Below are 19,282 nucleotides of genomic sequence, written 5' to 3'. Positions count from 1 at the left end.
ACCTTTAGCCAGTAATAGTAAAATCTATATAACAGTAGTCATTAATTGAGTTGTCGGTGCACACACATTTAGACACATATTAGAATTAGCCTCAATTAAATTAAATAGTATTATTATTTCAAGATTCCATTATTACTGTCTATTACTATCTAGTACTATTTCTAATACTAGGTAATAATATTGTTTGTTACCATTAATTGTTGTACTCCAGTTTGTTTGCATGCATGAACCCAATTATGAAACTCCTCTGCAAGTCTAACACTGGTGTGGCATGATTTTAATTTTTTAAAATGTTTATTGCCATTGTATTGATAAGTCATGGCTTTATAATATTAATTGTGAAAGCCTTTTTTCTGGCAGATTCCAAGAGAAAGGGAACCTTGAAGTGCTGCTCTTTACCATCCAAAGCAAACTTAGAGCCAACAACCAGAAGCCATACGTGCCTCATGATGGGAAGCTCATTTCTGATATCAACAAGGTAAAACTAGTAACCAGTGCATGGGAGGTCTAAAATCTAACATCTGTCAATACCTTGATAATTAAACTAAGGTTGAGCAATAAACTCCAATTTCTCATTGATGATGATAATTATACTACTACTACTACTACTACTACTACTACTACTAATACTATCAATAATAATAATAATAATAATAATAATAATAATAATAATAATAATAATAATAATGTACAAGCTATCCTGGATAAGGACATCTGGTAAATTTTGAAAAATATTTATGGAGCAAAATATTACCAAAACATACACACACACACACACACACACACACACACACACAAACACACACACACACACACACACATTTTGTGTGTGCTTTACCTGTCTTCTTTTAAAGGCAAAAAGTTTCTCCCTCAAAGGCATTATTGGGGAAAGGGGGATCATAGAGTAGATAATTGAAATTTTTCATATTCATTACACCTATGAACTCTATAACACGAGTGCTGATGATGTGTATCAGCCAAATTAACCCAAATTAAGATCAAATCTAGGAGGCGTCTCACTCTTTATAATATTATATAATTATGTGACTATGCTGTCACTGATAGGGTGCATGAATCTACATAATGTGTGTAATCTTGTTATACCTAACCCACCACAACACTTCATAACATTCCAAAATAAGCCTCTTTAGTACATTTATTAATAGCCAAAATAAATATGAATGCTGAGAATGATAGCGTTCATATTTTCTTCTTTCAAAATAAATAGGGGCTTAGCACCGCTAACCCATTGATACCAGCTGCCCCTGCTATTAACTGGCATATTTATGTATGTGAAAATGTCACATTTTCAAGGCTGAAGCTTTTTCTAAAAATGTAATTCTACTCATGAAGATATTTCTGTTTTTCTTAGACACTTGTTCCTTCTTTTTGTGGTTGGTGGTCCATAAGTCTAGGATGATGACCTGATCCCTAATCTAACCAAGCTAACCAACCTCACTGCACTGATAAAGTACTTAGAAATTACCCTTAACTTACCTAAAGGGAAAAAGGAGAAGGGAAATTGATAAGGGAGTTTAAAAAAAAACTGAAATATAGGGTAGGGGGTTTTAAATATAATATGCATGTTTAAAACCTTCTTTTACAATGGATATCTCTTTTGTATTTCAGGCATGGGAAAGGCTTGAGAAGGCAGAGCATGAAAGGGGTGTGGCTTTAAGGAAAGAGCTTATTCGTCAGGAGAAACTGGAACTACTTGCTCAGCGGTTTGATCACAAAACCACCATGAGGCAGGCGTGGCTTAATGAGAACCAGAGGCTTGTTTCCCAGGTAAATAATAACTCTGTCTATAACAATATGATAGTTTTATGGTATGGCCTTTTTACCGGTTAATACCAGTTAGCATTTTAACCGTTGTGCTATTCATGCCATCTCTTTTTTACACTGTCACCTTTACACATACATACTGTATTATCAGAAGAAGCCTTGAGCATAGAGGTGGCTTTTGGGAAACCATTATCCACAGATTAATGTTTTTATTGGCCAGAGGGATTTTAAAATAAATAAAGCAGTCATCTAACAGTCATTCACTCATAATGACTATAGGAAATTTTAGCTGCATATATGTTGCTTTAATTGTTATAAATTGTTTAATTTTCAGCAGTGCACCTGCTGTTGAGGAGTAAACTGCAGAGTAGGGTTAAGCTTCCAATGTACATGTTCTTACTTGGAGAGACCCAATATATTGATAATAGTTCCTAATTTTTCATGCGTATTTCCTTCAGGATAATTTTGGCTATGATCTGCCAGCAGTGGAGGCAGCAATGAAAAAGCATGAGGCAATCGAGGCGGACATCTCGTCATATGAGGAGCGCATGGGTACAGTGATGGAGCTGGCCATGGAGATGGAGAGTGAAGGATATTACGACATCAGACGCATTATGCTTAGGAAAGACAACATTCTAAAACAATGGGATCTATTGAAAGAGCTGGTGACAGCCAGAAAAATACGGCTGGAGAAAAACCTAGCACTGCAAAAAACCTTCCAGGAGATGGTCTACATGATCGACTGGATGGAGGAGATGCAGGTGTGAGAGAAACACAATATTTATTTATGTAAATTTTTCTAATATCAATCCTCAAAATGTGATAAAGATTATAGATTAGGTTATATACGTTGCTTTTCCATATATCTTGTAGCTGGGTTCCAACGGTCTATAATATAATACAATAATTTAATATTATTCATTCAATAGAATATCATGCTTATTAAGCAGCACATGTACTGTAGGTGCCAGTCTCCTTTGTCTGTTGAAGCAGTATTAATTTGAAAATTATTTTTATCTCCTGCAGATGAAACTGCTCTCTAAAGACTTTGGGAAACACCTGCTGGAAGTAGAGGACCTGCTTCAGAAACACACGTTACAGGAAGCGGATATCACTGTACAGGCAGAGCGTGTGGAAACACTTAATGCTGCTGCGCTTAAATTCACCACCATTGATGGTACATCTGTCCTGAGACATTTAATATAGTAACATTTAGTGAACTATATTATTATTATTATTATTATTATTATTATTATTATTATTATTATTATTATTATTATTTTAGTAGCACTTTTAGCAACCTTATAGTGATTCAGCATAAAACTGGTCTTAACTAATTATGGCATAAATTATAGCATATTATCATCTCTTTCTTGGTCTTTTGCAGGATACCAGCCATGTGACCCTCAGGTGATCTGTAATCGTGTAAGTCATGTAAGCACTTGTCTGGAGGAACTGAAACAGCTAGCAGCTGAACGGCGCACTGAGCTAGATGATTCTCGGGAGCTCTGGGTTTTCTTCCAGGAAGTAGAAGAGTGTGAGTGCTGGATGCGTGAGAAGATCTCAATTTTGAACACACAAAGCTGTGGAAAAGATCTGAGCAGTGTTTTGAAGCTCCTGCAGAAGCACAAGAGCTTAGCTGGTGAGCTGTTAGCTCGACGTGCACTTCTCCAGCAGACTATGAAAAAGGGAAAGCAAATTGTCACACAAAAACGGTTGCACTCAGCAGAGATAAATGACAAGTTGATGGAGGTGAAGGAAGATTGGAAAATATTGGAAGATCAAGCTGCAATGAGACTTGGCCACCTGCAGGAGGCACTGGATTTCTTTCAGTTTAGTGCAGAAATGGATGATCAGTTAGCATGGCTTCAAGATACCTACAGGCTTGTCTCCAGTGATGATTTTGGTCACGATGAGTTTTCTACGCAGTCGCTGCTAAAGAAACATATACGTGTTCGTGATGAGGTGGACAAGCACCGGCAAAATGTCATAGCACTACGTAAACATGCAGTAGTGTTGCCACTACATTATGGAGAGCTAGAGGAAGTGAAGGAAAGGATTCAGGAAGTGGAACGTGTGTATAGTGAAGTGGCAGAAGTTGCAGTGATGCGGCAGCAGTGGCTGAATGATGCTCTTGCTGTCTACCGGATGTTCAGTGAAGTGAACGCATGTGAGCTGTGGATTGACGAAAAGGAAAAATGGCTGAACAAAATGGATGTCCCTGAGAGACTTGAGGATGTTGAGGTGGTCGCTCACAGGTAGGCATACGCCGATATAATCTGTAATGTTTCATACTATACTATTCAATACACTTGTTTGACATATTCCAGTGTTTACTTACAGTTGGTTAAAATTAACATTACTTTGTATCTCTTATGAAATAAATCAGGATTTTTTTGCCCACTAAGTGACTGGCAAAGTGTCTTGCTGATACAGTGGATATAAAGCTTACACACTACTGTAACCTGTTAAAATAGCAGGTTTTTTGTTATGTCAGAACCTTTTCTACCATAACTGTAAAATTACCATCCTATATTTGTGAAATTGTCAATAAGAATCATTTTAATAGAAAGCAAAACAAAAATGTAAGCTGGTTGGATAAGTGCACACTCCTAAACTAATATTTATTTGAAGCACAATTTTATGACAGCATTCAAGCTTTGAATTCAAAGCTTTGAATCTTTGAGCAAAGAATCTTGGCACATCTTGACTTTGCAATATTTTGTCATTCTTCCTTGCAATAGCATTCAAAAGTCAACTCTGTAAAATTGTCTGGGCATCTCCTATGTAGAGCCCTCTTCTGGTCACAAATTTTTGATTGGACTTGAATCTGTACTTGATTAACAGCATTCGATAACCTTATTTTTGTGAAACCATTCCTTTGTTGATTTGGCAGTGTTTTGGGTCCTGACATGCTGAAAAGAGTAATTCCTCTTCATCTCAAGTTTTTTACTGAAAACCTTAAGGTTTTGTGCAAAACGTTAGATATTTGGAGTATATTCCTTATACTCTCCACCATGATTAAAGCCCAATTTCCAGCTGAAGAAAAGCAGCCCAAAAGCATGATGCTGTTTCCCCCGTGCTTCACTGAAGGGATGGTGTTCTTTTACTATTTCTTTAATTTTGTGACAACATATATTTTGGTATTATGTCCAAAAAGTTCAACACATTATTCCACATGGTTCCACATGGATCTGAGGTATTTGATCTTTTTTAAATTAACAATATGATAGTCAACTCTCCCTGGTAGCCCAGACACTCACCCACTTGACAGGGACATCCTGTTTTTAGTAATGTCACTGTTGTGCTATTTGTTCTCCACTTGTTTATTATTGTTGTTATAGTATTTCATGGTATATTCATTGTCTTGGATTTTATTTTTTTTTTTTGTAACACTTTCCTAAGTGTTATTTTCAACAATATGAATCTTGTACCTGCTTTGTAAGCTCTTTGTGACCCATGGCTTTTCCATTTGGATGTTGTAATTTATTTGGGGTTTATCAGTCACCTTAATTAATGGCATGCATATCCTAAATAGTATTTAAAATGAATTGGATTGCATGTGATTAGTTGTGTGTGATTTTGAACACTGCCACATTCCCAATTATAAAAGCGTATGCAACCACATTATTGTACATTTAATTTTCTTTCCCCCTAAAATGATGCTTATTGTTTTTCACTTTAATATATAAGTTGTAATTTCACAATAAAGGTGGAAAAGGTTCTGACATGATTTATCTGGTTCCATTTTTTTACACAACAAAAGCCTGCCTTCACTCTTCCCATAGTGTTGCAATTTTTTTATTTTGAGATACAGCAATATTGACAGCAATAGATGCCTTTCTGTGTGTTAGGTTTGAAAGCCTGGACCAGGAGATGAACAGCTTGATGGGAAGGATCCTGGATGTGAATCTTATTGTTCAGCAGCTCCTGGATGGTGCCCATCCCAGTTCCACCGAGGTTAGAGGGTGTCAGGATCACTTGAATAGCAGGTAACACACACGTATGAGACTTGATTCACAATTGGTTCATTAAAGTGATAAATAATTACTAAAAATAAATGATAATAGAACACAGAATTGTCCAAGACACGTGAAACATCCAACTAAATGTTTTCAAGCTGCTGCTCCATACTGCATCATGTGGCAGCATAATATCCATGGAGGAACCTGTTATCCACACATTTCTGCATGCACATTTCTGCATGCACATTTCACTATGATTGGCAGGGGAGAGATTATGCCAGGATGCTACCCCCCAAACAGCACAGTCAGTTTTGCTCTCATGTTCTCTTAGCTATAGATGGATTGGTATCGTTGAAATTTGAATTTACAATTTACCCAAAGGTCCATCATTCTTAATGATGCTGAGAATGATAATACTACATTGTAAATTCAATATTGTATACTGGATAAAATTGTAGTGTAACCCACTGTGAATATAACTATATACTTATATGGTCAAAAGAACTGGAAACTGGAGTATTAAACATCCTGTTCTAAAACCATGGCCATTATTATTGAGTTTCCTTTTTAATATTGAGTTGCTGTCCGATTTTACAATTATATGGTTGGGGCAATAAGGCCTGGTGTGAAGTTGGCATTTAGATTAATCTCAAAGGTGTTCAGTGGGATTGAGGTCTGGGTAAGTGCAAGCCACATAAGTTCATCCTCACCAACCTTGGGAAACCATGTCTTTATGGACCTGATTTTGTCCACAAGAGCATTGTAATGCTAGAATAAGTTTGGGGCCCTTAGTTCCAGTGATGGTAGCATAAACAAAGACTTTTAAGACAATTGTTTGTTGTGTTCATTAGTAACTGTACTAGCTGATCGATTTAAAGAATTAGCTAGCTAAACAAGTGTGAAAAAATTAGCAACATATTTACTGCTTGCCTTGATGTGGTTCTTTTATGTAATGGACCAAGATTTTTTTTATTGAAAGTATTATTGCTATCTTTTATCTGTTTTGGTGCTTTCACAAGACAAAATATATTAACATTTTATTACAAATATTTCACAAGGCAAGTTAATAGCATGTTTTTTGGGCAAACCCATAAACATGACGCAATTATGTGTGTATTTGAGAGAGAGAGAGATAGAGAGATCTTGGCAAAAATAGCTTCTATAAGGGTGCTGCCATCTGCTTTGGCCAATACATACTGAGCTAAGACGGACACACTAAATACACTTATTATTATTATTATTATTATTATTATTATTATTATTATTATTATTATTATTATTATTATGATTATTATTATTAATAGTTATAATAATAATCTCACTGGATTAGAAGGTAAAATTTAGTAGCTAGTTACTGAATGTATATTTCGATTTCCTAATTAAATGAAATCATAATTAATAATTAATTCTATTACCTACAAATTCTGAATAAAAATATATATAAATACAGAGTTGTGAGTTGCCTCATCTGCTGTCACTCTGTTATCACAATGAAGGACATTTTTGTTCTCATTTCCGAGTCCATTTCGTACGGTCTGTCCACCCAGCAGCCATTTTGGCAATGTTCCTTGGCAGTTTTTTCATGTCTTAGAAAACCATGCAAAATAACATTTCAAATGTTGATGGCTGTTAAAATTGAAGACTGCATATTTTTTGGGGCAAAAAAATTCAATCAATTTTTGAGGTTGCTCTGGCTACTAATAACAAATAGATAAATGCTTTGACCACTAAAAGATGATTAAATAAATGAAGTTCAACACAGATTGAGAACAACACAGACTATATTTAGTCTAAAAGGGTGTGTGAAAGACTTAATCAGTTCATAAAATAGAATTTTATGAACTGATTTGCTTCTATGAAACATGACAATAAAATAAAAGTTATTGTTGCTATCTATTACAGGTGGAATCATCTGGTAGAGCTGGTTGAGCAGAAGAAGGATCATTTGGACTCAATCCTTCACATCCAGAATTATTTACTTGAATGCAGTGAAATTAAATCACAGATTCAGGAAAAACGCAAAGCCATTGATGCTACGCAATATTCAGGCAGCGATCTGGGTAGCGTCTTAGCACTGCAGCGGCGTTTGTCCACTATGGAGGGAGCTCTTGCTGTTCTAGAGCCCAAACTCATTCATTTGCAACAGGAAGCAGAAGACCTTACAACCACCCAGCCACATAAAGCAGAGGACATTCTGATTCCATTTGAGGGTGTGAGTGTGGAATGGGATGAATTGAAACGTACGCTTCAGGGTTGTGAGGACTCATTGACTGTAGCTGGCCGGCTGCAGCAGTTCATTCAGGATTTGGATTCTTTCTTGACCTGGATGGTGCAAAAACAGACAGAAGCAGCATCTAATGAGTTGCCCGAGTCCTTGGATGAGGCTGAGAGGCTTATCAACCTCCATGCAGCACTTAACGAAGAAATTCGCAGCTATGAGGAGGATTTTGAGCGGCTACAGGCTGTGAGGGAGCTGCTGGACTCAGAAGACAGTCTTGTAGCAAATGCTGCGCTCCACCAGTGGCTCCAAAAACTTAGCGCAGGCTGGAACAAGCTGCTACAGATGTGGGAGAGCAGAAGGGATGAGCTAGTGCAGGCACACATCTACCATCTTTTTATGAAAGATGTCAAGCAGGCTGAAGCCTTCCTCAACAACCAGGTGAGACCTGTACACTTATATAGACAACATGTAATGTAATGTGGGACAGACCAACAATTTTATCATCAAGAAGCAGAGAACAGAACAAATCCCCAGATTAATGGTTTTGGTTACTTGGAAGGGAAGGAAAAAGGAAGAGTATTAACTTGAAGCTGGAGATTTAATAGAGGGCTGCTTCTATTATATTATATTATTCTATTCTACTACTTAAATTATAAATGGATATGAAGACTATTTTACAAAATCAAAACTCATCTGTTTTAACTTGTCAGGTCATACACCTGGTCATAAAGTGCATAATTCACCGGTATCATTTTATTAAAGCTAATTTTTGTTCCTTGTCATATTACTCTTCAGTCTACTAGAGTTCAAATTCAAATGTATAAAGAAGAAAATAAACCAAACATAAATAGTATATTTACATGCTAAATGAAAACACTGTAGTTTTATCAAGGGCAAAAGAATGACAACAAAAAGTAGAATTTTCTCTAGCTTCTCTGTGTCACCCTTTCAAGCCTTTAACAGTAATTCACAATGGATGTTGTGCCAGGAATTATGTCCACATACATCATTTTCCAACTTGGTGAAAAAAGTCCAGCAACATTACGACTGGTAGAAACCGCAACCAAATATGAAGGACAGAGTGAGAGCACCTAAGAGTGTAAAGAGTGTAGATGGAGGAAATCTAGATGACACCCCTATTGCTAACTAATTTTATATGTCATGGCACTTTTGCATCTCTACTCTCACATTCAAATCTACTCTCGTAAAATTATATTTAGCTCACTTCCTGTTGGATGTAGGATGGTGCTTTTATTATTATTATCAAATCCTATATTGAAGTGCCATCTAGGTTTCTTATATATGAGTGAAAACGTAAAAGAGCCTGAAGTTAGTCAGGAGTAATGCAGTATTTGTTGTTTGGCATTTTTATTGGGGCATTTGCATCATTGTTCAGTTGTTGATTTTTGGGCTAGTTGGCTAGTGGGTATCAGAGTGTAGGATAGTGTGCATACTGTAGTTCTTCTATATCCGATTTGTCTTTAAGAAAAGCAAATTATTGGTATATCTATTTTGTTAGAGATCAGTGTTTATTTTTTTCTCTAAACTGTTTTAACTAGCATGCTAGTTACTCGTTATTGGGTGTTTTCTTTCTTTAGTTCATGCATTTAAAACTCACTTATAGTGACTTATAGTGATTAAGGCTTTTTTCTCATCTTTGTATATGAATATTTTCTGTGGATCTGTGTCTTCTAATTTGCTGCACAGTTTTAGCTGGCACAATGATGTTATCAAGTTAGTGGTTAATGGTATGTTTTTAGCCATTCTCTGTATTTTGTGCATGCTGTATAAAAGAGGATGGGTGTGTTACATTGACTTAATTTGTGTATAATTTAGGTCTGTTTTTTGTGATATGCTCTATTAGAGCCAGAACTAAGTGACTGATCTAGTATATATCTGCAATGAGGCGTATACTCTTTAGCATGTCGTCATCGGGCCTCTCGGTTCTCTGAGCTTCCGACATGAGATTGGGAAGGGTGAATTGGTGCATTCTTGATGCTATTCATTGAGACACTTTGCTTTCATTAAAAAAAAGCATTTTCACTGGGTGATGTCCACAATCACCAGGGTAGAGTGGACAACTCTGCTTTCATGTCAAAACATTTCATTCACCTCACTTTTTTATTTTATGAGATTGTAAAAAATTGCATCTACTTCAATTAATTTATGTACATTTTCTTTACTATTTATTTCAGCTGCATGAGCTTTACCTTCTATGTAGTCTTGTGGTGACCCCAAATGCAGATCATCTGTGCTATGCATGCATGGGTGTAATATATGCATGCCAGTACAAACGTTTGTCAATCAGGTGGAATTTTTTTATTCAGTTTGGCTTGTGTAAACATTGACACGTACCTTCACTACAAAATTGATGGATGATTTACATTTACATCAACATTTACATACATCATTTGGCACTGGCAGATGCCCTTATCTAGAGCAACATACAAAAATACAGATTTCCATTATTAACAAACATATACAAACCAAATGAGTAAATTAATAATTAGTACATTTTAAAATGTACAGGTCAAATTCAATTTAGTAGCCATGTAGATGAGTAAGAGTTTTGAGTAAGATTTCATCTGCAAATAAATTTGCTATATTTTTGTCAGTAATGGTGGTGCCATGGCATGGATAAAACCAGACCCAAGTGCAGGGTTAACAAAACAACACAATTTATTAACAAAAACAACAGGGAACATGGACAGGTAAATAAACCACAGGAAACTTGATACTAGTCACAGCAAAAAACTACACCAGGTTACGTATGTAACCCGGTTCCCTGAGAAGGGAATGAGATGCTGCGTCAGGGCTGACGCTATGGGAATGCCTCTGTGAGGAAGTTGTGTCTAAAGCTCTGTGTGCACACATGCCAATATAATGGCTCGGTAAGGACACCTAAAGAAGTGTTTACGTGCCAGTAAGTCTATATAAGGGCATCTATAGTGCAAGAGGACGTGGGGCGTGGCCAGCAATGCAGCATCACGTTTCCTTATCAGGGAACCGGGTTACACATGTAACCTGGTGTAGTTCCCTTTATAGGGAACTTGACGCTGCATCAGGGCTGACACTATTAGAACACCAACCGGTCAATGACTGCGCCAGAGGCTGTGAGAGAGCACGAGCAGACTGGTAACAGAACATCAATAGCCCTGCAGGACCTGGGACCCTGGAGTGGGTTCCAGGTCCAGGTTATAGAACCTGATAAAGGTGTGTGGAGAGGACCAACCTGCCACAGCACAAATATCTTCAAGGGGAACACCCCTGGCTAAGGCACTTGGATAAGGTGGTACCCCTAGTGAAGCACTGATGCCGAGAGGTGAGGCAAGACAATGCGCTTCATAGGCCTGAGTAATGGCCTACACTACCCAGTGTGCCAGACGCTTTTTTGGAAACTGGAATATCCCTGTTCCGGCTCCCAAAACAGTCAAAAATGCAGGAGGAGTTATGCCACGAGCTGGAGTGGTGGACATTTTCAAGGCCCTTACTGGTCAAAGCAAATGCAGCCTCTCCTGTTCTGCTGACTCATGGGGCAGGGGATATTAGGCCTGCAGGATGACTGGACAACCCACCATCCTGGGACCCTTAGGGACATATCCTGCCATGGGTGCAGAATAGCCTTGAACATGCCAGAGGCAATTACTAGGCAGGCTGGGGCGATTGACAGGGCCTGCAAATTTCCTACTCTTTTGAGAGAGGCCTAGGCTAGGAGCAGAGCTATCTTCAGGGTTAACAACTTTTCAGAGGTGGCCTTCATGGGCTCAAAGGCAGTTTCCATCAGCCTCTAGAAGACCAGAGAGAGGTCCCAGGAAGAAAGGCATGGTCTGCAGGAAGGCCTTAGCTGCCTGACACCACGCAGAAAGTGAAAGACCAGAGGGTGCCTACCGAGGAGGCACCGAGAGCAGGTTCATGGCCACGTAGCCTAGGACTTGCGGTAGCAGAGCTATTGGGGAAAAGGCATACAATCGGAGCCTTCGCCACGTCCGTACCAAGGCAGGCCCAGAGGGGCCGGATGAGAGAGGGAAAACCACAGCAGGCAGTAAGTCGATTCCTTGAAGGTGACCAGATCCAATTCCGCCTGGCTGAAAATCTGCCAAATTCTCTCCACCATGTGGGGGTGGAGATGCCACTCCCTGAGCCTCAGCACCTGCTTCCACAGGAAGTCTGCCTCCCAACTTACATTCCCTGGGATGAAAATTGCTCTCAGCGAAACAGCCCGGTTATCTGAGAGTGGTGTCAACCTTGTGCAGATCTCCCGGTTGCACAGGGAACAGATCTGTGCAAGGAAAAGGATCACAGGCACAGACCCTACTGCTCCCAAAAGAGGCTGTGGGGTGGGCAGTAAGGGGAGCCTTCCTGAAAAGGACGCTTTTAATAACCCCAGCCCTTGCGCATCAGGATTCCTTCTTAGCCCGCCTGGCTGAGATGACGGCCCTAAGGTCCCATCTCGCCTGATGGGTCTAGGCCTGGGCATGCTGACCGGCTCCTCTAGTCTTAGACGGGGGGGCACGGCCACCATACTTGCCCTTTTCACTGCTCAGAGTGAGCTAGGAGGGGTTTGGTGCATCTGGAAGATGGCCCTGAAGGGATAAAAACGGCAGCCTCCTGCGTGGAGGTGGCCTGCGGCCCGAAGTCAGAAAGGGGTTGTGTAGCTTAGAATGGACAACACTAACATCCTCTTCAGGCCAATCTAAATTCAACTCCTCGAGCTCCTCGAAGACCACTGATTGCGTTGGCAGATCAGAGGTGGAAAGCCCCTTCCCACCAAAGCAGTATGCTCTCTTCCGGGTCTGAGAAATCCCTGTGCGAGCTCCCAAAACCGAGCGAACAGAGTCTGGAGAGGGCCTCGGTGGACGTGGGACCCGAACCACAAGGCGCAGGTGCTTGACTGGAGAATAAGCCAAGAGGGATTGGGGTTGCACAGAGTAAAACATTCGCAATGCACACAGGTGGCTCACTCGAGAGCCGACCGGGCATGCTCCTCTCCCACACAAGCAACACAAAGAGAGTGCACTTAAAATGCTTGGATACCAACATACTTCTCCCTGCCTAGCTCTTGAAATATATATGTATATATATATATATATATATATATATATATATATATATATATATATATATATATATATATATATACACACACACAGTAATTATTATTTATTTATTTATTTTTCATGCACTAGACAGACAGGACGGACAATCGACACAAACAGTTTCCTGAAGACAAAGAAGCTGGAGTAATGTGACGTAGATGCCCTTATATGGACTTGCTGGAAGTAATGACTTTGTCAGGTGTCCTTACCGAGCCATTATATTGGCATGTGTGCACACAGAGCTTTAGACACAACTTCCTCACAGAAGCATTCCCATAGCGTTAGCCCTGATGCAGCCTCAAGTTCCCTCGAAAGGGAACTAGATCACTAACACTGAGACAAACACAAGACGAGACAAGGACAAAGAAAAGGTGAGGACTCTACGAAGCTACCTGCAACACGGATGGGATAAATAGGCAGGCTAATTAACAGCCCATTAGGAACAGGCAGGGAACAGACATGTGACAACAAAACAAAGCAACGAACACATGACGCAACATGCTGCCAGAACACTGGGAAAATATCAAAGCATAGTACTGACAGTGTTATTTGCTGGACAGTTGTTGATGTTAAGTTGTCAAATTAAGTCCACATAATCAACTTTTTCACTATTCATTTCATGAACAAAATGTTTGCAGATATAGATTAGGGTTAAAAAATTATTAATCAATTATGGTTATTTGTATGTATAGGTGTGTGCAGTATTCTTCTGAATTTTGTGTCTTTAATAAAAGAAATTTTGTTTGATCAATATTGAAATGTGTCTAACTGTGTACAGTATAGTTGATTATTTGCATGTGTCAAATTGCACTTCCTGATGTGGGGAAGCACTTTTATGGCTATTACTTAAATGAAGATATAATAGAAGTTATTTTCTTTTTCTCATAAGGAATCATCATTGGCCCATGTGGAGCTTCCTACCACAGTGGAAACAGTGGAAGCAGCCATTAAGAAACATAAAGAGTTTAGTATGGCGATGGAGCTCAATCTGCACCGGATCAAAGCTGTGATTGAGGCAGGAGAAAGTCTGATCAGCCAGAACAACATCTACTCTGAGCGCATCCAAGATCGGGTGGATTTACTCATTACCAGGTCAGACAACTTCACAAAACACATAAAATTCATCTCTCTCTCTCTCTCTCTCTCTCTCTCTCTCTCTCTCTCTCTCTCTCTCTCTCATATATATATATATATATATATATATATATATATATATATATATATATATATATATATATATATATATTTATTTATTTATTTTTTTCCATGTTTGTCACACTTCAATGTTTCAGATCATCGAACAAATTTAAATATTAATCAACGATAACACAAGTAAACACAACATGCAGTTTTTAAATTAAGGTTTTTATTGTTAAGGGGAAACAAAATCAAAACCTACATGGCCCTGTGTGAAAAAGTGCTTGCCCCCTAAACTTAATAACTGGTTGGGCCATCCTGCAATCAAGCATTTGCATTAACTTGCAATGAGTCTGTTTCAGCCCTGAGGAGGAATTCTGGAACACTCATCTATGCAGAATTGTTGTAATTCAGCCATATTGGAGGGTTTTTGAGAATTAACCACCTTTTTAAGGTTATGCCACAACATCTCAATAGGATTCAGGTAAGGACTTTGACTAGGCCACTCCAAAGTATTCATTTTGTTTTTCTTCAGCCATTTAGAGGTGGTCTTGCTGGTGTGTTTTGGATCATTGTCCTGCTGCAGAACCCAAGTTCGCTTCAGCTTAAGGTCACGAACAGATGGTCGTCACTTTTTTTGGCAGACCACAGAATTCATGGTTTCACTTATCACAGCAAGTCTTTCAGGTCCTGAAGCAGCAAAACAGCCCCCAACCATCACACTACCACCATCATATTTTACTGTTGGTATGATGTTCTTTTTCTGAACTGCAGTGTTACTTTTAGATGTAATGGGACATACACCTTCCAAAAAGTTCAACTTTTGCCTTGTCAGTCCACAGAGTATTTTTCCAAAAGTCAAGGTTTAATTTTATTCGGCCAGCCACTCCTGGGAAGGTTCGCCACTGTTCCATGTTTTCGCCATTTGTGAATAATGGCCCTCAATGTCGTTTGCCGGAGTTTCAAAGCTTTAGAAATGGCTTTATAACCTTTCCCAGACTGATAGATCTCAATTACTTACTTTCTCATTTGTTACTGAATTTCTTTGGATCTCAGCATGATGTTTTGAGGATCATTTGGTCTTCACTTTCTTCACTTTGTCAGTCAGGTCTAAGTGATTTCTTGATTGTGAACAGGTGTGGCAGTAATCAGGCCTGGGTGTGGCTAGAGAAATTGAACTCAGGCATGATAAACCACAGTTATGTTTTAACAGGGGGGCAAACACTTTTTTACACAGGGCCATGTGGGTTTGGATTTTTATTTCCCTTAATAATAAAAACATACATTTAAAAAAATCAAGCATCGCGTTAGTTCGGGCAGGCCATCCGCTGCTAATCAGCTGTCCACGAGGCGCACCAATCCGGCATGACTTCTGTAATTTCCCCTCCTTTAAATCCTCGCCTTCGAGCCGCTCCTATGCATCGCCGCTGTTGCTCCAACCTAGCAACGCTGCTTGCTATCGTACGCATTCTCTGCTACTATTAGCATGCATTCTACTCACCATGTCTTATCCGAGCTCTGAAGAAGACCCGGGCCCTACGGAAAATCCCCATGGCCCATCGGTTCGCCGAAGCCCTCGGCTAGCATGTCTATCACCTCTACCGATCGTGGAATGGCCTGTCGATAGGATCCTCGTAACCCTGTTCAGCCATAATATCCAGGCGCCGCTCGGTCTCGATCATAGCCAACTGTTCCAATATTTCCTGGAAAATATTTCCGCAATACCTCCAACCCAATCTACCCCTACCTCTGGCCCCAAGAAGGCCACCGCTAAAAGAAAACACCGCCTGCGCCCAAACAACCCATCAGCTCCAAAAAGAAGGACTGTTCGACCCGATATCGCCCCACCGATCTCAGAAGATCCCGTGTTGACAGCCCTCCACAACATACATCTCTCCCTCTCCAATCTCGATGCCAGGATCCAAGCCCTGGGAAATCTACCTTTGCATGTAGAGACCCAACACAGCCATCACGTCTGCAACACCTGCTCCACCGGCTCTCGATGCCCCCGCCTTCTCCTCACCAGCCAGCATGGACCTAAGCCCCCACAGCACATTAGCGACAGCCCTTCCAGCTCCTACCGCCGGTGCCCCCTTCTTTCCACCTGCTGCTGCTATCTCTCACCCTCTGGTAATGACATTAATTTAGTTAAGATCTTGCTGGGCTCCGAAGTCCAGGAAAAACTCATGGTCGACTGCAGGGACGTTTCCGTACTTCTTAAAGACAACGACCTAAGGCTGTCTAATCGCCTAACCATGCCAGACGTCATCTGCAACGCGTATCCGAAGCGCAGGGTAGAGCTTGACACCTACCTAGCCATCATTTCAGACCTTGCTAAGACCAACGGCGGGACTCTTTTCAACGAGTACCATAAATCTTTCTCGGCTAAATCAGCCATGTACATCCAAAGATTGGATTGGTCAGCTGTGGACCTAGCACTCATTAGCAGGCATTTCACCGGACATCGCGCGCTGTCTTGCTCTCTATGTGGCGCGTTCATGCACACCCCCTCTCTGTGCCCGAGATCCGCTAAATTCGCCTTTCAGGTTAATCCCATGATCTCATACCTCCAGTCCTCTCTCAAAGAACCCGAAGTGGTCAATATTCTTCTGGCTAGAGAGGTAGATAAAGGATACATGATCGGCCCCTTCGATTATCTTGCCTTCTCTATATTTAGGATTTACCCGTTACGCGTAGCGACACGGAAGTATTCTGGCAAAAAACGTCTAATCATAGACTCCTCAGTTCCCCGTAACATCGAATCCCAAGCATTAACAGCCTTAAGATTCCTCGACAATGCCATCCAACTCATCCAGACAGCCGGAAACGGAGCTTGGCTGGGCAAAGCCGACATCGTAGACACCTTCAAAATCATGTCGTTTCACCCGTCCCAATGGCACCTGTTTGGAGTGCAATGGCGTGACAAACAGTACTTTGCCGTCAGATTCACGTTTGGCTGTCGCAGCATCCCGGGCATCTTCAATACCTTATCGGAAGCACTCTGCTGGATTCTCCTAAATAATTGCAAGCTGCCATTCGCCCTCCACCTATTAGACGATTTCCTCATCGTCGACTACCCCAATTCTCAACCAGAGCGAAGTATCAACATTCTGAAAGAAACCTTCAAAAATTCGGGCATTCCCCTCTCAGACAAAAAAAACAGTGGGTCCTTCAAATACATTAGAATTCCTCCGAATTAATTTAGATAGCAATCTCATGCAAGCCTCGCTGCTCCTCGATAAACTCGATCGCATTAGGCATATCATGAAAGACACTTTTTTTAGACTCCATTTCAAAGAAAGAACTGCTTTCTCTTTTAGGACATTTAAATTTCGCTATGCGGATCATTCCGCAAGGTCGCTCTTTCATTTCCAGACTCCTCGACATGTCAAAAACGGCTGAGAATCTGCATGATTCAATCACGTTGGACACAGGCTGCAAATCCGAACTGCATTTCTATGAACTGCATCATTTTTACAATGATGCGGTAGAGACTTCTGTCGCGCTCAAATTCTTTACTGACTCCGCCCCTCAAAAGGCTTCGGAGGTCTCTTTAATAATCAGTGGTTCGCCAGCTCCTGGCCAAAAGAGTTGTCAGCTCTTCCCCCTAACGCTCTTTCTATGGCCTTGTTAGAACTATATCCCATTGTCGTGGCGTGCATCGTCTGGGGTAACCTGTGGTCCAGGAAACGAATTCTTGTGTACTGCGATAATGAAGCAACCGTCCACATTATTAACAAAGGGTGTTCCTCAGTCCCCTTTATTAACAAGTTTCTAAGGTGTCTTTTGTGGACATGCATCACCTGCAATTTCTTACTGCGTGCGGCTCACATTCCCGGCCTCGACAATAAAATAGCTGACTGTTTGTCTCGTTTTAAATTTCAGGAGTTCCAAGCACTGTGCCCAGATGCCTCTCCTTCAGGCCTGCCTTGCCCAGCATTTGCCCAGACCATCCTCGACTTCGCTCCACTCTGCAATCCTACCTCTCAGCAGCTTCGCAGTACATGAGATCAAGTATTGCCAAATCCACTTTAAAAGCCTATGACTCCGCATGGTTTCGCTTTGCCAGCTTCAGCGCTACCTTTTCGGTCCCCGTTTTGCCCGTTAACCTCGCATTCGTGAGCGCTTATTTCATACATTGTCTTCAAGCTCAGAAAATGCCACCCTCCTCCATCAAAGGCCAAGTCGCAGGCATCCAATTCCACCTAAGATGCTTGGACCCATCTGTCTGCAGTCTGCTGTGGCATCCATCCATCCGCCTGCTCCTCGACGGCATCAGGAAAAGGACACCAAAAGGCGGAGACAAGCGACTTCCTCTCACCCTCCCTCTTGTCCAAAAACTTGTCACTAAACTGAGACAGGGGTGCTTCAGTCCTTATCAGGATTTTCTCCTGGATGTGGTTTCTGTGTGCTTTCTACGGTTTCCTCAGCGTGGGTGAATTCACAACATGCAACAATAACTTCGACACCTTTCATGACCTCACAGTCTCTGATGTCACCCTTGACGAACATTATTTTTCAATTTTTTCTAAAACACTCAAAGTCCGACAAAGATCTTAAAGGTATTCCCGTCGCAATCGCTCGCACTAATACAGATTTCTGCCCCTTTTTTTCCATGTCCCGGTATCTGGGTCTTCGCCCTCATGCACGTCACAACGAACCGCTGTTTATAACCGAGGAGAGCAAAGCCATGTCAAGGTCATGGTTCGCCGGCCGTCTACGCACGGCCTGCTAATCCTGCAGCCTCTCACCGGAGCTCTACACGGCCCAGTCCTTCTGCATCAGAGCCGCGACAACTGCAGCCTCGGTCACCACGATTCCCACCTTAAAAGGTCTGTGACGATGGTCCTCCGTGGCATACGAATGTCACGTCCGTCCGGGAACTAAGGACATGTTAAATGCTCAGAAAGCCATGGACCTCCTCTGATCATGCCTGTCATCCTAATTTGTGTTCCCTTCCCTCTCTCTCCTCTGCCTCTATTGCCTTCGCTCTCGTTTCACGCCCCCGTTATGCATATTAGCTCCCAGCTCCAGAGTCTCCACAGGGCGCGCCGCCCCTGCCGTCCCCACTATAGCGG

The 19,282-nt window shown here is 41.0% G+C and overlaps 2 protein-coding genes across 3 annotated transcripts in view; one reads left to right on the top strand and one right to left on the bottom strand.

Annotated features, from left to right (window-relative positions):
- Window positions 1–19,282, bottom strand: part of LOC132851049 (latent-transforming growth factor beta-binding protein 4) — a 424,131-nt gene that overhangs the window by 263,669 nt on the left and 141,180 nt on the right. The window lies entirely within an intron of this gene.
- The window catches only part of LOC132851040 (spectrin beta chain, non-erythrocytic 4-like), an 87,296-nt gene that overhangs the window by 20,662 nt on the left and 47,352 nt on the right, over window positions 1–19,282 (top strand). Inside the window, exons 10-17 of the mRNA XM_060877611.1 lie at window positions 361–478; window positions 1,630–1,788; window positions 2,244–2,546; window positions 2,812–2,962; window positions 3,173–4,043; window positions 5,640–5,777; window positions 7,653–8,409; window positions 13,957–14,159. Coding sequence (XP_060733594.1) covers window positions 361–478; window positions 1,630–1,788; window positions 2,244–2,546; window positions 2,812–2,962; window positions 3,173–4,043; window positions 5,640–5,777; window positions 7,653–8,409; window positions 13,957–14,159 — 2,700 coding nt within the window. The remainder of the gene's footprint in view (window positions 1–360; window positions 479–1,629; window positions 1,789–2,243; window positions 2,547–2,811; window positions 2,963–3,172; window positions 4,044–5,639; window positions 5,778–7,652; window positions 8,410–13,956; window positions 14,160–19,282) is intronic.

This window comes from Tachysurus vachellii, chromosome 9, assembly GCF_030014155.1.
Source record: "Tachysurus vachellii isolate PV-2020 chromosome 9, HZAU_Pvac_v1, whole genome shotgun sequence".
NCBI lineage: Eukaryota > Metazoa > Chordata > Actinopteri > Siluriformes > Bagridae > Tachysurus > Tachysurus vachellii.
Note: the sequence above shows the minus strand (reverse complement) of the source record. Positions and strands in the feature narration are given on the sequence as shown.